The sequence below is a fragment of the Drosophila subobscura genome, chromosome U (assembly GCF_008121235.1).
Source record: "Drosophila subobscura isolate 14011-0131.10 chromosome U, UCBerk_Dsub_1.0, whole genome shotgun sequence".
Lineage (NCBI taxonomy): Eukaryota > Metazoa > Arthropoda > Insecta > Diptera > Drosophilidae > Drosophila > Drosophila subobscura.
In genome coordinates this window covers 20,397,321-20,409,822 of record NC_048534.1, presented here as the reverse complement: position 1 = coordinate 20,409,822, position 12,502 = coordinate 20,397,321, and the positions used below count along the sequence as shown (strand labels likewise).

Here is a 12,502-nt window from a genome sequence, read left to right as displayed (position 1 = left end):
TTTGATAGTGACATTCAATGTATTGCAGTGTTTCCTATATACATTCATACATACATTCGTGTGTGCTTATATTTTTTTGCCGAGTGTTAGTCAGTCGCCAAGTATCGTCCAGAACTTACATAATGTCTCCCGACCTTACTTTTTTCACAATTCCCTTCCCCGTTGTTTCCCATGTGAAGTGCCTTTCAGAGTCTTTGTTTATGTGTTCTGCCGTTGTCTGGCTTTTGTCTTGAGTTCGCTGTCGGTCGTTCTGTTCGTTTGTTCTCCCCAACTGATAACCTTATCTGACAAAAGAGTTTAATTATGATTTATATAAAACTATAAAATCGTTTTGTAATGAGTGGCAATGCAGACAGACTGGTGGCAGGATGCAACAAGAGTTCGGAGTGGTGTTACTTCTCACTCTACGTGCGAGTATACTCGTATTTATTTACCTCCTTAAATGGAAGCAACGTTTATGTGCCACGTGATCATTGAAATGAGTGTATTTCCCTCTCCACGGAGTACATACTACATACTGTTAATTGCATGCTGTATTTTTTCACATTTTTATTAGCTCTGTGGGGGCAATAGAAATTGATACCTGTAGACTCGTGTTAATAAGTACATAACTAAATCGTTTTCAACAATTTCACTTTACCCATAAAAATCATACTACATACATAAAGAGGTACATATTAATAGCAAATTTGGAATGCATTTTATTATCCATATCGTAAAGCTTCAACTCTAAAAAAAGTTATGATCCCAAAAGAACAAACCATTTATCAGTTCTTTAAAAATAATAACAATCTCCGGCATGAAAGGTGTCACTGTATGTGTGCATATGCATTTGTGTTTGCAATTGCATTCTTGATGATTGTTAATAATGTGTTTGTGTTTGCTCTCTGAATATTTTGTGTAAGACGCTTGCGTCACCCCGCGGCGACAACTGGCACACCAATACCAGTGCCAGCTTAAAGCACAGACACACAAACAGACTGGTGTCATAAACGCTGTCAGAATCAGTCGCTGTCAGTCGTATTGGATTCTCCGTCTCTGTCGCAGAGTGGCTCACGCGGCCAACAGCACCTCCTCCAGTCCAGTCAAGAGCGCCTCGATTTACATCCCCCCTGCAACCAGAAGCGGCCTGCCAGGCAATCACGTTCTAGTTTCAAATGTGCAGCTCAAAACGATTTCAGATTGACGCTGATTACTCAACAACGGGCCAATGTGATCGGATCGCTTGCAACCAGCGCGCGCAACAGGCAGCACAGCACCAGATGCAACATGTTCGTTGGCCGCGGCTATCAATTCTGGGAAAATTTCACTTTTACCAGCAGCTCGAAAGCGCCGAAGCTTTCGAACATGTTGCGACCTGTTTGAGAGGCAACCTGAGTCGCGTGTAGCGAATGCGTGCAGCCCCAACGTGACCGAGCGCCATCGAAGCGGGCAACCGACAGCGGAGAAATGCTTTTACAAATTCAATTGCGCTTCACAGTTCGTCCAAAGCGGTTGTGGAGCTCCCGCGACTTTGACTAATACCACTAGCCACTAGCAGTGAAAACGCCAGCGAGAACCGTTAATAAGAGCATTCGGCCAAGTGCGCGATCCACGACAAGACACGGCCCCGCTACAAAGCCACAATAAATCACAAATAAAAACCAGAACAAAAGCCAAGTGCATAGAAAGTTGTTGTTCTAAGTGGAACAAACAAAAAAAAAAAATCAAAGTGTTTAATTTGTGAAAGATCTGACGATTTTTGGAATGCAAATATCAGTGGAACTGTCATTAAGCATCATCCACCGGAACAGATAAAAAAGATAACTGAAAAGTGAGATAAATATTATTTGAAACATTATGTCGATTGTGTGCACGCTGGAGCAAAAAGTGAACTTTTTTAAAGCGGCTGCAACGACCAAGAATCTGTTGATTCTGAAGAACAGCAACAATTTGGATACCCCTTACAAGCAGGATACAACCACACCAAATAGCCACAAGGAGTCGCAATGTAGGTGTTACCAATCAACCAACCAACAAACAACAACAGTTACCAATTAATCAGAAAAAGCACCGAAATTTGCAAATTTCTTATGAAGAGAATGTGTTCGGGTGAACGTGGAGGGAGAAAGAGAGAAGAGTCAGCATGGTTGGCCGTGCACGCTTAGTCATGTTGTTTTTGTGAATTTTGTCAAGGCAGCGACTGCAGTCGTTCCTCTGTTGCTTGCTCTTGGCTGCTGCTGCTGCTGCTGCCGCTGCTGCTGTAGCTGTTGGGGGTGGGTGGGTGCCGTTTTCGTAGGGGTTGCCGGCAGCTGCGGCGTCAGCGTCGACGTTAACAGTGTCTGGCCGCTGACGTGACTGGCTGTACAAGCGTCGCGTATAAGTGTGTGTGTGCTGGCGAGCACATTGAACTGTAAATGCCAATTCGATGGTCACGGTGAGGGTGAGACGATGCGACCGAGAGCACACACACACACACAAACAGCACCAATCTCCGACGTGCGATTTCTTGTTTACGTTCCGACGCCGCCGTCTGTGTCTGCCTGTGTGCCTTTGTTGCTGGTTCTCTCTCTCCCTCTCTCTCTCTGTGCCGTCTAATTCTCGCCGATTCTTGCATCATTCGCCGTAATCATTGTGTAAATGCTTGTGCTAAAAACGAAAGCAAATTTCGAGTGGGTTCTCTCCCCCTCTGCAGCTACTTTCGATGGGTTGGGCGGCAAGGGCAAGGACCATCAAACAAAGAAAGTCTGCGAGGTTGTGAGTGTGTGCCGTTATTTGTGTCTGCATAGGAGATCGCATTAGACATTTCGGACCCCAATCGAGCAAAACTCTTGCCAATAACCCCCGATAACGGTGGAGGAGCAGATAACATTATAGAATAAATGTCATAAATATGTGATAAGTGGCCTTGTGTTACTGGCAGCAGCAGCAGGAGATAGTCGGTATCTTGAGACTTTAAATTGGAGCAAAGGTGTTTTGGTTTTGCCTTAAAAGATCTAGGGATAAGACAAGAATTGTTGTTTAAAAATGTGTAGCATGTTTTTAGGCGTGCGAAAAGGGTGCAAAATATGATTTACAATAAGGAAAAATTAACATGTTAATTAATAATTGATTTCCTTACTCTCATTTGCAGTTGCACGCACACAGCAACACAACTCAGAACAACAGCAACATCACTTGCACCAGAAACTCGTGCAGTTGCAACATTATAGCCAGCACAAGCTGAGTGGCAGCAGCGGCGACTACCCGTACAATCCACACCAGCATCCCCTAGCACTAGCAGCGGGTGGTGCACATTTGACGCCACTGAGGGAGCCTGGAAAGCAGTTCTACCAGGACTCAGCAATGCCCGAAGTGCTCAGCGGCACGCCCACAAATAGCCACAACAAAGCCATCTCCAGCTCGATCTCCATGATGAACAACGTCCGTTTGACAAACATTTCGCCCACGCTGTCCATGAACGGCAGCTCCAACGAGTCCACAAATTGTAAGTCTTCAAAAAAACACACCCAAGAACTCAGTTCCAATCTAACCAAACTCTTTCTTCATCCTTTTGCAGTGCATCCCCTTTCCATGTACGGAGGATCCATCAGTCCACAGTCCAACGACAGCGGCATGTCCGACAGTCTTGGCAAATTCTCCCAAGGCAATGGCTATGGTGACAGCATGATGGGCAAGAACTCACAGAACGGCAATGGGCCACAATCGGCCATGACGGCCGCCCAAAAGGAACTCTTCTCGCAGCGCAAGCAGCGGGAGTTTACGCCAGACAACAAGAAGGACGAAAGCTACTGGGATCGCAGGCGGCGCAACAACGAGGCGGCCAAGCGGAGCCGGGAGAAGCGTCGCTACAATGACATGGTGCTGGAGCAGCGCGTCATCGAGCTGACCAAGGAGAACCATGTGCTGAAGGCCCAGCTGGATGCCATACGCGACAAATTCAATATCTCTGGGGAGAATCTGGTGAGCGTGGAGAAGATCCTCGCCTCGCTGCCCACCAGCGAGCAGGTGCTGAGCAACACAAAGCGCGCCAAGATGAGCGGCGGCGGCTCATCGTCCTCTTCGTCGCCCACCTGTGACGGTGGCTCCTCGCCCAGCGGACACTCACACAGCGGCTACAATGGACAGAATGCTCCACTGACACCTCTCATATACGGCCCCAATGGCAATGGACGACAGTCCTCTGTCGAGCCGCCCGTCAAGAGCGTCCATCATGTTCAGCATGCGCCTCCAGCGCCTCCTCAGCCCTCACACCTGCAGACGCTGGTCGTGCCACAACAGCCCCAACACCAGCCCCAGCATCTCTACCAGCCACAGCAGCCGCAGCAGCAACAGCAGCATCAGCATCAGCAACAGCAACAACAGCAGGAGCCCACACCCAGTGCCGGCACCAGCTCGCCGCCCGTCGACACGCACAACCGCCCGCCCACCAACACAATCGCCAGCCTGCAGGTGCAGCTCCAGCAGGCGCTCAATCGCAATGTGCGACCCGAGGATCTGGACAGTCTCCGCAAGGCGGTGGCCGTCGGAGCACTCTACAATGCAGCTGCTGTGGGTGCACAGGGACCACCGCCACCCGGTGCCTCGCTGTATGTGCCCGCCGCGGGTCCATATGTGGGCGCCATCAACAAGGAGCATCTGGAAGTCGCCGCGTGGAATCACAGCGTGGAGGGAGCCGTCAGCAGCAGTGCCGTGGATGCGGTCAGTAGCTCCTCCGTTGCCGTTTCAGCCGCAGCCAGCGTGCTGAACTTGTCGCGACGAGCCTGCTCTCCCAGCTACGAGCACATGCTCTCCTCCACCACCTCAACATCCTCTCCCGCCTCTTCAGCCCTCTCGTCTGGGTCATCCGGTGCCGGCTCCGGCGACGACGAGCAGGAGCTCGAGCCGCTTGTTCATGGCACTCATCTGGCACCACTGCAGCTGCAACGCAACAGTCCGGCACATGGCGGTGGCAACAGCGATGCCAACAACTGTCTGCCCCTCAAGCTGCGCCACAAATCTCACTTGGGCGACAAGGATGCGGCGGCCACAGCTCTGCTCTCCCTGCAGCACATCAAGCAAGAGCCCAACTGCAGCCGAGCCTCTCCACCGGCCTGGAACGATGGCGGAGACAACTCCAGCGACGAGCGCGACTCGGGCATCTCCATCGCCAGTGCCGAGTGGACGGCGCAGTTCCAGCGCAAGCTGCTGGCACCCAAGGAGGGTGCACCCGCTGTCGTCGTATCCACAGCCGAACGCGATCAAATGCTGAAGACGCAGCTGGAGCGCCTCGAGTCGGAGGTGGCCAGCATCAAGAGCATGATGATACTCACAGAGTAGGCCAGGGAGGAGGAGCAGTATCAGGAGAGGAGAAAGCAAGGCAGAGGAGAGAGAGCGAAGAGACAGAGACTCTGGTTGAATCAGAGTCGAGGTTAAGTTTTGCGGAGCGGATACAAAGAGGAGAGAGTTCCATGGCGCCAGTTGTTCTCCTGACACACGACACACACACATACCGAATCACACACAATTTTTGAGTACGATTAAATATATAGTACCTCCAGAGCTACATGTAAGGAATGTTTTAAAGCCCCAAGTCCAGGGAGAGTGTTAACTACTAGCAGAGTTTATATCTATCGCAAGATGCATGTTTATCCAACTCCAACTCTAATTCTTATCTCTATGTATCTGTTTGTATCTGTAACTCTAATTGTATCTGTGTTTATTCTGTTCTGTAAACGTGTACCCACAATATGTATTTGTGTCTGTGCGTTAAACTATATAGATCTCGTCTAAGTCGGAGCTAAAACGAAGAATCCCTAAGATCAACAAACTTACAAGAATTTCTTTTCTAAAAGGAGATTGGTGACCGTCGGTCGGGGTCACCACAAAACACGTTTATTGTGTGTCCCAAAGTTTCCTTATGCACAGATTGAAAGAAACAAAAATATATTATTTATAGGCAAACAAAAACGTTACCAAGTATTTTGCTATTGTACATATTACACAATTATTATATATCTGATATATATATATATATTATATATGCTATCTATTCCTACGATATTCGTGTACATAATTTTAGTTGCAAGCTAAGCTTATTTTAAATATTTTATTTTATATTATTTTTTATTGTGTAGTGAAGCAAAAAAACATATACATTAACCATTAAGTGAAAGAAACGCGTGAAGCACATTCAAAACTTGAGAGATGCAAGAAATCTGAAGAGAATTCGTAATATATTCTACTACTGTATTCTGCAATAAATAATTTTAAAAAATGTCTCCCCTACCTTAATGTTTGTCGTTCTCCATTTATTTATTTGTTTGATGCTGCTGCTTTGGTTTGCCCCTCTGCGGGGGCACAGCGCTTTAACCTAAATGTTATCAAAGTTTAAGAAACTCTGAACAAAAAAAACTAGAACTAAAATATCCTCAAGGAAAGAAAAAAAAAAAAAATCGAAAACCTTATACTAAATATTGTATATTGTATTTGTCGTTGTTGTTTGGCCAAATGCTCGGCCATTTCAATATGTGTATTAGTGTTGTAGCAGTCCATGTGAGAACGATCATTCACCTTAACAGTTGTATTAACTCTACGAACTACTCTATATCGATATGATAATACACCATTAAATTACACAAACTGAATGAAACACACACAAGAAAATACATATGATTATTACTATTACAATTACTTACTGTCCATTTGCAGCGCTGTCTTTGTGACTATATCGATATAATGTGAATCTATACCGACTAAATATATGCATACACATACTTAATATATAACTCGTTTGTGTTGATCAATGAAAATAAAACTACAAATTTATAATGATAAAAGAAAACCCTCCAAGTGTGTGATTTAAGTGGAAGTTAAAGGTGATGCAGTGTGGCGATCAGAGAAGTCTTGGAACTAGGGGTAGCTACATTTTAGTTAAACAGTTCTATTTTTTGACTTCATATCTCAACAAATATATTCAGCTTATTCCGCTTTAATTTTGATTTAGTTTGAGCTTCATCTTCTCGTACTTATTGAAGGCAGGGAGGCATAGAAAACTTTCCACGAACGCGTTGAAAAAAGCCACGGCGCAGGCCAGCTCGCAATGCGGCATTTATTTTGGTTATGTCCTGTGTATTCAGCGGCTCGTTTTGTCCTTCTTCGATTAGAGCTAATAGTTGTTCATAGTTAATTGGCTGGCTTTGGTTCTGAATAAGCTGACAGATCCGCTGTTCCATCTGATTTGTGCTGTGGGTTAGAAAGGTTAATAAAATGCTGGAGAGGGTTTTAGGGAGAGTTATTACGTGGTACTCATGGTTGAGTTTTTAATTGTTTAATTTCTTTGCGGGACAAATTTTTGTTTCCACCGGAGCTCGACAATTTTCAGTTTGTAAATGAAGTGGAATGAAAGCTATGGAGCATAGGCTATAACATATATTTCAGAGCCTTCTATGATTATGAAATTATTTTATTTATTTTATATTCTTTCTTCAGAATTTATTATTTCTTTTGTAGAGTCCAAAAACAAAACACTTCCCTTGTTGAGTGGTAAAGAGATTATATTTATTCTTAATAGATTTGTTGTTTGTATTTGTACAACGAAAAAAAGATATTGATAATTTAAGTTTTATTCATAATAATATCGTGTGTATGTCACTAATTTGGTTTTTGTCTTTTATCATTTAGCATTTTTTATCATTCATTATTTGAAATACAATAAAGGTATAATAATTAAATATTTTCTCTGTCTTTTTTGTTTTTTTTTGTTGTTTTTTATATAATAAATCCTTAAACATCACATGAAAAGTTTTTTCTTGTTTGGTTTCTGTGTTTATCATTTGAAATACTTTCGTCCTTTGGTATAATTTTTCATTTTGAAGATTTTCCACGTACAAGAATTTCTTTGGATTGTTTCGTAATTAGCCTAGGAAAAATGTATCTAGTCCACAAAAGTTATAGACTTAGATCAAGACCTGTTTATAAATTTCATTAATATATATATATACGAGTATAGGTATATATATTTTATGTATAATAGCTTATGAATAGTAAGTACCATATGTTGTGGTTGTTGAGGGTTTTTTTGGAGGGGGGATTTGGATTCGGTTGTAAATATAAATGTAAATACAGAATTTGTTTTGTTTTTAAGACGATTTCTCACTTTGTGGTTTGTATATAACTTCTCCCCAGCCTTGCCTTGAAGAATTAGCGTTCGCGATATTTTGGTATAGAGGTCTGTGTATATGTATATATCGTTTATCTATAGTATATCATATTTTTTGGTTTGTTCATTTGGTTGAAAGTGCAACTGTAAATTGTAGGTACTTAAACACTAGCTACAACACAACACATGCCACTCCACGCCACGCCACGCCTCGGTCCATCTCGTGTGGGAGTTGTAAAATTGTTTGCTTTACTTTTTAAGGGATTCTTGTAAGAATTTTGTCCATCAAAATGCATTTTCTTTACCTTTTTCTAACTAAGTTTCATTCCTTAATATTTGGTTTTTTGTTTTTTGGCATTATCTAAGAGAGGTCAAGAGTTTTGTTGTTTGTTTGTTTTGGTGTTTCTTTGGTTTGCTTTTGTTTTTGCGTTTTTGGAAAACGTTGATTTTGGCCTTAAACTTTTGGTAGATTTGTTAGCTTCGGTTGGGTTCTGTTTTTGGTTGGTTGCTTGTGTGGTTCGTTTCGAGTGTTTTTGTTCGGTGTGTGTAAAAAAAAAAAAAAAGGTACATGATAAGATTGTTTGACGACGCATCGCATTGTGGGGGGAGGGTTAGGGACAAGGTGAATTTACTTGCAAGGTAACGGCTTCACCACAGGGAAGACTCTGCCGCTTGTCTCTCTGTGTTCGTGGTGAGTAAGTTAATGGTTCTCCCCTCAGCGTACAACATCGAACATCGAACGTCGCCTTGCAATTAAATTCACCTTGATTATGGGGCTTCTTTCTACTGAGCTTTCTGCTGTCTACGCCGTCGCTGAGCCTTGCGTGGAGCCAGCTGCCGCAGCCGGCAGAGCCGTGCTCGTAGTCACAACCGAAGCTGCAGCTGCTGCCGTGCCCGCTGTGCTCTGCTCCAGACTCCAGGGACGCACCATGTCGTAGTACTTGCGGTAATCGTAGTCAAAAAGCTCGAAATCGATGCGATATATCTTGAGCAATTGGTCCAACGTTGAGCGATCGATATCGGCAAAGTAGCGCTCGACCACGGCCTCCGATTTGATGCCGCTTTGCGCCTGATTGCCAATCCTGCGCTGCTTTCGCTGCGGCAACTTGCCCAGGCCCAGCAGCAGCGTCTCCAGGCCCGCCTGCCGTATGATGAACTCCGAGTCCCGCTGGAACGTCTCCGTCTTGCCAATGATGGTAAAGTTGACGCTGCACGGCGTACAGAAGCTGTAGATGGGCGCCCAGTGCTCGTCGAAACGCTTGCTAGCGCCACGTTCGGCAATGAGGAAGCGCACAAACTCCTCGAAGGTGGGTCCGCAACGCGGCCAGGGTCCACCCAGACTGTGGTTACGAAAGCGCTTGACAATCTTGGTGCCCAAAGCCTTGTAGAAGGTGTTTCGATTGCCCTCCAGCTTGTTGCGGTACGCGCTCAGTATACGCTCGAAGGGATCGCGCACAAACAGAAAGGACAACGCACTGGGCAGGAGTTCCATCAGCTCCGCCAGCTCGGGTCGGGGGAAACGCTTACGCGCCAGCTCCAGCGGCTGAGTCTCTGTACGCTGCAAATACTTGACATCGTAGCCAGCTGGAAGATAAAGGTAACAAATGATTTTATTTCTTAAGAGAGTTATGAGATAATTACCAAGAATATTGAAGTAATACATCCACGTGCTGCTGGCCGCCTTGAAGACATTGCACCTGCAAGGAACATACAAGATTTAGAGGGAATTTCGGGAGGGAGTATATCCAGAAACACAAACCAAACGAGATTGTTGTGGCCCGGTGAGACAAAGAACTCCCAGGGATTCGGTGGGTACTTTTCCTGCAACTTGTAGCGCTCACAGACGGCGGCCAGGTGCTCGCGTCTTCGCTGCAACTCCCGCTCCGTGCTGCTGTGCAGCTCCTCGGAGTACTCGTAGACGGGATTCAGTGTGCTGGCCGGCGGTGGTGGAGCTACAGCAGCGGTGGCTGCGGTGCCAGTGCTGGCATTGGATCCAGCGTTGCCCTGTGCCGCTGCCTGTTGCTGCGCCAGCAGTCTTTGACGCTGCATTTGCTGACGCTTGAGCTTGAGCTGCTGCTTGGAGGGCTCCGCGGCATCTGCCTCCAGCTCGGCGGCCGTGGCACGCTCTCGGTGCTCGTAGGCATTGAGGGACTCGCGGAAGAGGAAGGCAAAGTAGCAGACGCCCACCAGGACACAGGCACCTATCTTCAGATAGGTCTGCAGGCGTCTTCCATACCGCAGGCGTATGATCATTGTAAGAATCCAAAACGCCGCTCTAGCACGGCCACTACATGTTCCAGGGGAAGGTGCGGAGTGTTCTGTGGGGAGTGGCATAGAGATGGGAAATATTTGTGGTAAGAGTTTAGCCTTAATAATGTAACAGCAATTGCGGATCGCTCCTCTCTTTAGAGAAAAGTATTAAATGTAGCCAGAATGTGCCATTCCCACCCCCAGCAACCGTTTCTTTTTCTCATATACATTCCCCTCCCACCGCTGTTTGTTCCCTTTTGCTGTTCTTCATTCCCCTCCCACCACTGCTTGTTCCTTTTTGGCGCTTTCACCAGGCGACACTTGTTGGTGTGTACACACCAAAAAGCATGCATACATAACTACGCGCACACACACGTACATGGAACTACGTCATACACCACGCACGCACACGACTGGACATGAACGCGGAGAGGGAGAGAGAGAGCGAGTACTGGGCGCTGCTGGCAACAGTAGAGGCAGCAGCAGCAACACTCCAAAAGTAGGACGTCATCCTTAAACGTCAACATTTACTTTTCTTTCTGCTCCGTTTTTCTTTTTTGCTTATTTCTAGTTTGCTTGTTGTTTTTGCAGCTGTTTTTCCCGTTACGTTTTTATGGCCTTTTGGTGCTTTTGTTGCTAGTTGTTCCTTCGCTTTTTATGGTGTCATTAGTTGGGTAGGACTGGGATTTGAATGTGTGGAATAACTGGACACGAGAGCCTTAAAGTATTCATAACACCTCAGAGACCACTTGAGAGCAGTTATAACTGTAACACAACGGCAGACCATGCCAACACATACACATGTAGATATGTACCGTTATTTGTACACAGATTGGGCACCTCGAGTACTGCATGCACTTCACACTATTAAGAATAAATCCTTTGGTTTACTTACTCTGAAGCAGGCGGCAGGCGTTTGGGTTTTTCTTTTATTTTTGTTGGCTCCCTGTGTATACAGCACTGAATGCCTATCCTTTGACTGCCTGTCCTGCCTCTCTCGCCACTCCACCTGGTCGGCGCTGTTACGTGTTGCGTTTTCCTGGGTCTCTCCTGCCTGTCTCCGCTTTTGCCGTGCTGCTCACTGCGGCCCTCGCTCTCAACTGCCAGCCCGTGGCTGGCCGCAGCTGCTGGTCGCTGCTGTTCCATCCTTTTGGTCCCGCGAAGCCGACAATCTCTGTGCTCTGCGCCGGCGCCGTGAGAAAGGATGGTGACAGTGTTTTTTTTTTTGTTGGACAACAAAGCTGTTGAGAGATTGCCGCTAGGCCTCAAAATTGTCAGCGGGTTTTTAGTTGGGCTGCTTAAGAATTGAACGAAGATTATTTCTTTGGGGGCATGATCCTTTGCAGGTCTTTATGTGACGGCAAGGAATTTACAATTAACGGTTACAAATAAATAACTTTAATTTACATAATCCACCTGTATTTCTAACCGTTCAATAGAGCAACAATCATTTCAATTCGTAGACCTATTAATGCCTAGGAAACTTCGAGAAGGAAAGGAAATTTTAAGAGAATATTTTAAACTCTAAATAAATTCCATTAAAATGTGTGTATTATTCGATTCGTGTTAAAAATTTATGAATGGTCTAAAACTCTCATATAATGATAGCATATTGTGGTCTTACCAGATATTAGGTATATTTTAATACTCGGACAAATTTTCTATAAATACGTATTCCAAGAAACATAATTTTAACCTTTCTGATAAAAAATATTCAAAAAATAATATTTTAATGAATTTAAAACCTTCAAACCTCTACCTAAAAATAGCTCCCATACTTTGTTTATATCCAAGTAAAAGAAATTTGGGTTTTTTTATTTTCTGTGTATATTAAATCTTTGTATTTTTTCTTTTTCTATAAATATTTTACTTTAAAGTACAAACAAATTAATAATAAACTTCTAATACTACGGTTTTAAGACACTTTCGTTTTTGTTGTTGTTGTTGTTGTTCATCTTGTGGTTGTTTTATACTTTTTGCATTTGCTTTTTAAATATATATATTTTTTTGTTTATTTGTTTATGTGTTTGATTTTGTGTGTGTGTGTGTACTGGTATATAAATTATTTTTATACGTTTTATACAACTTTCCATTAACATTTTTGTTTGCTGCTGTGCTTAGCGGGGGGGAGGC

General features: G+C 44.6%; 2 protein-coding genes and 1 long non-coding RNA gene across 4 annotated transcripts; 1 reads left to right on the top strand and 2 right to left on the bottom strand.

Annotated features, from left to right (window-relative positions):
• The first annotated feature begins 1,451 nt into the window (after positions 1 to 1,451).
• On the top strand, positions 1,452 to 6,252 carry LOC117902169 (myb-like protein I). The gene is made up of 3 exons (XM_034813309.1): positions 1,452 to 1,990; positions 3,113 to 3,466; positions 3,539 to 6,252. The coding sequence occupies exons 1-3, from the start codon at positions 1,840 to 1,842 to the stop codon at positions 5,296 to 5,298; spliced, it is 2,265 nt and encodes a 754-aa protein (XP_034669200.1). The 5' UTR covers positions 1,452 to 1,839; the 3' UTR covers positions 5,299 to 6,252.
• A 621-nt stretch (positions 6,253 to 6,873) lies between these two features.
• LOC117902171 lies at positions 6,874 to 7,393 on the bottom strand. Its single transcript, XR_004649375.1, has 2 exons — positions 7,260 to 7,393; positions 6,874 to 7,203 (listed from the first exon to the last, which is right to left on the bottom strand). It is a non-coding gene; the product is annotated as an uncharacterized LOC117902171 (long non-coding RNA).
• Positions 7,394 to 8,494: 1,101 nt separating this feature from the next.
• LOC117902170 (carbohydrate sulfotransferase 11) lies at positions 8,495 to 11,476 on the bottom strand. Of its 2 annotated transcripts, XM_034813311.1 has the most exons (4): positions 11,265 to 11,476; positions 9,879 to 10,437; positions 9,761 to 9,816; positions 8,495 to 9,703 (listed from the first exon to the last, which is right to left on the bottom strand). In XM_034813311.1, the coding sequence occupies exons 2-4, from the start codon at positions 10,370 to 10,372 to the stop codon at positions 8,922 to 8,924; spliced, it is 1,332 nt and encodes a 443-aa protein (XP_034669202.1). In that variant the 5' UTR covers positions 10,373 to 10,437; positions 11,265 to 11,476; the 3' UTR covers positions 8,495 to 8,921. The 2 variants fall into 2 exon arrangements, with proteins under 2 accessions (XP_034669202.1, XP_034669201.1); XM_034813310.1 differs by lacking the exon at positions 11,265 to 11,476 and having other exon boundaries at positions 9,879 to 10,457.
• Positions 11,477 to 12,502: the final 1,026 nt, after the last annotated feature.

Bases quoted from the DNA above. Each gene is read 5' to 3' on its own strand.
- LOC117902169 (XM_034813309.1), top strand. From the start codon at position 1,840: ATGTCGATTGTGTGCACGCTGGAGCAAAAAGTGAACTTTTTTAAAGCG. The intron at 1,991-3,112 runs GTAGGTGTTACC...TCTCATTTGCAG, and splicing joins TAGCCACAAGGAGTCGCAAT to TTGCACGCACACAGCAACAC. The intron at 3,467-3,538 runs GTAAGTCTTCAA...ATCCTTTTGCAG, and splicing joins CTCCAACGAGTCCACAAATT to TGCATCCCCTTTCCATGTAC.
- LOC117902170 (XM_034813310.1), bottom strand. From the start codon at position 10,453: ATGCCACTCCCCACAGAACACTCCGCACCTTCCCCTGGAACATGTAGT. The intron at 9,817-9,878 runs GTTTGTGTTTCT...TGTTCCTTGCAG, and splicing joins GGCCACAACAATCTCGTTTG to GTGCAATGTCTTCAAGGCGG. The intron at 9,704-9,760 runs GTAATTATCTCA...TTTATCTTCCAG, and splicing joins GTATTACTTCAATATTCTTG to CTGGCTACGATGTCAAGTAT.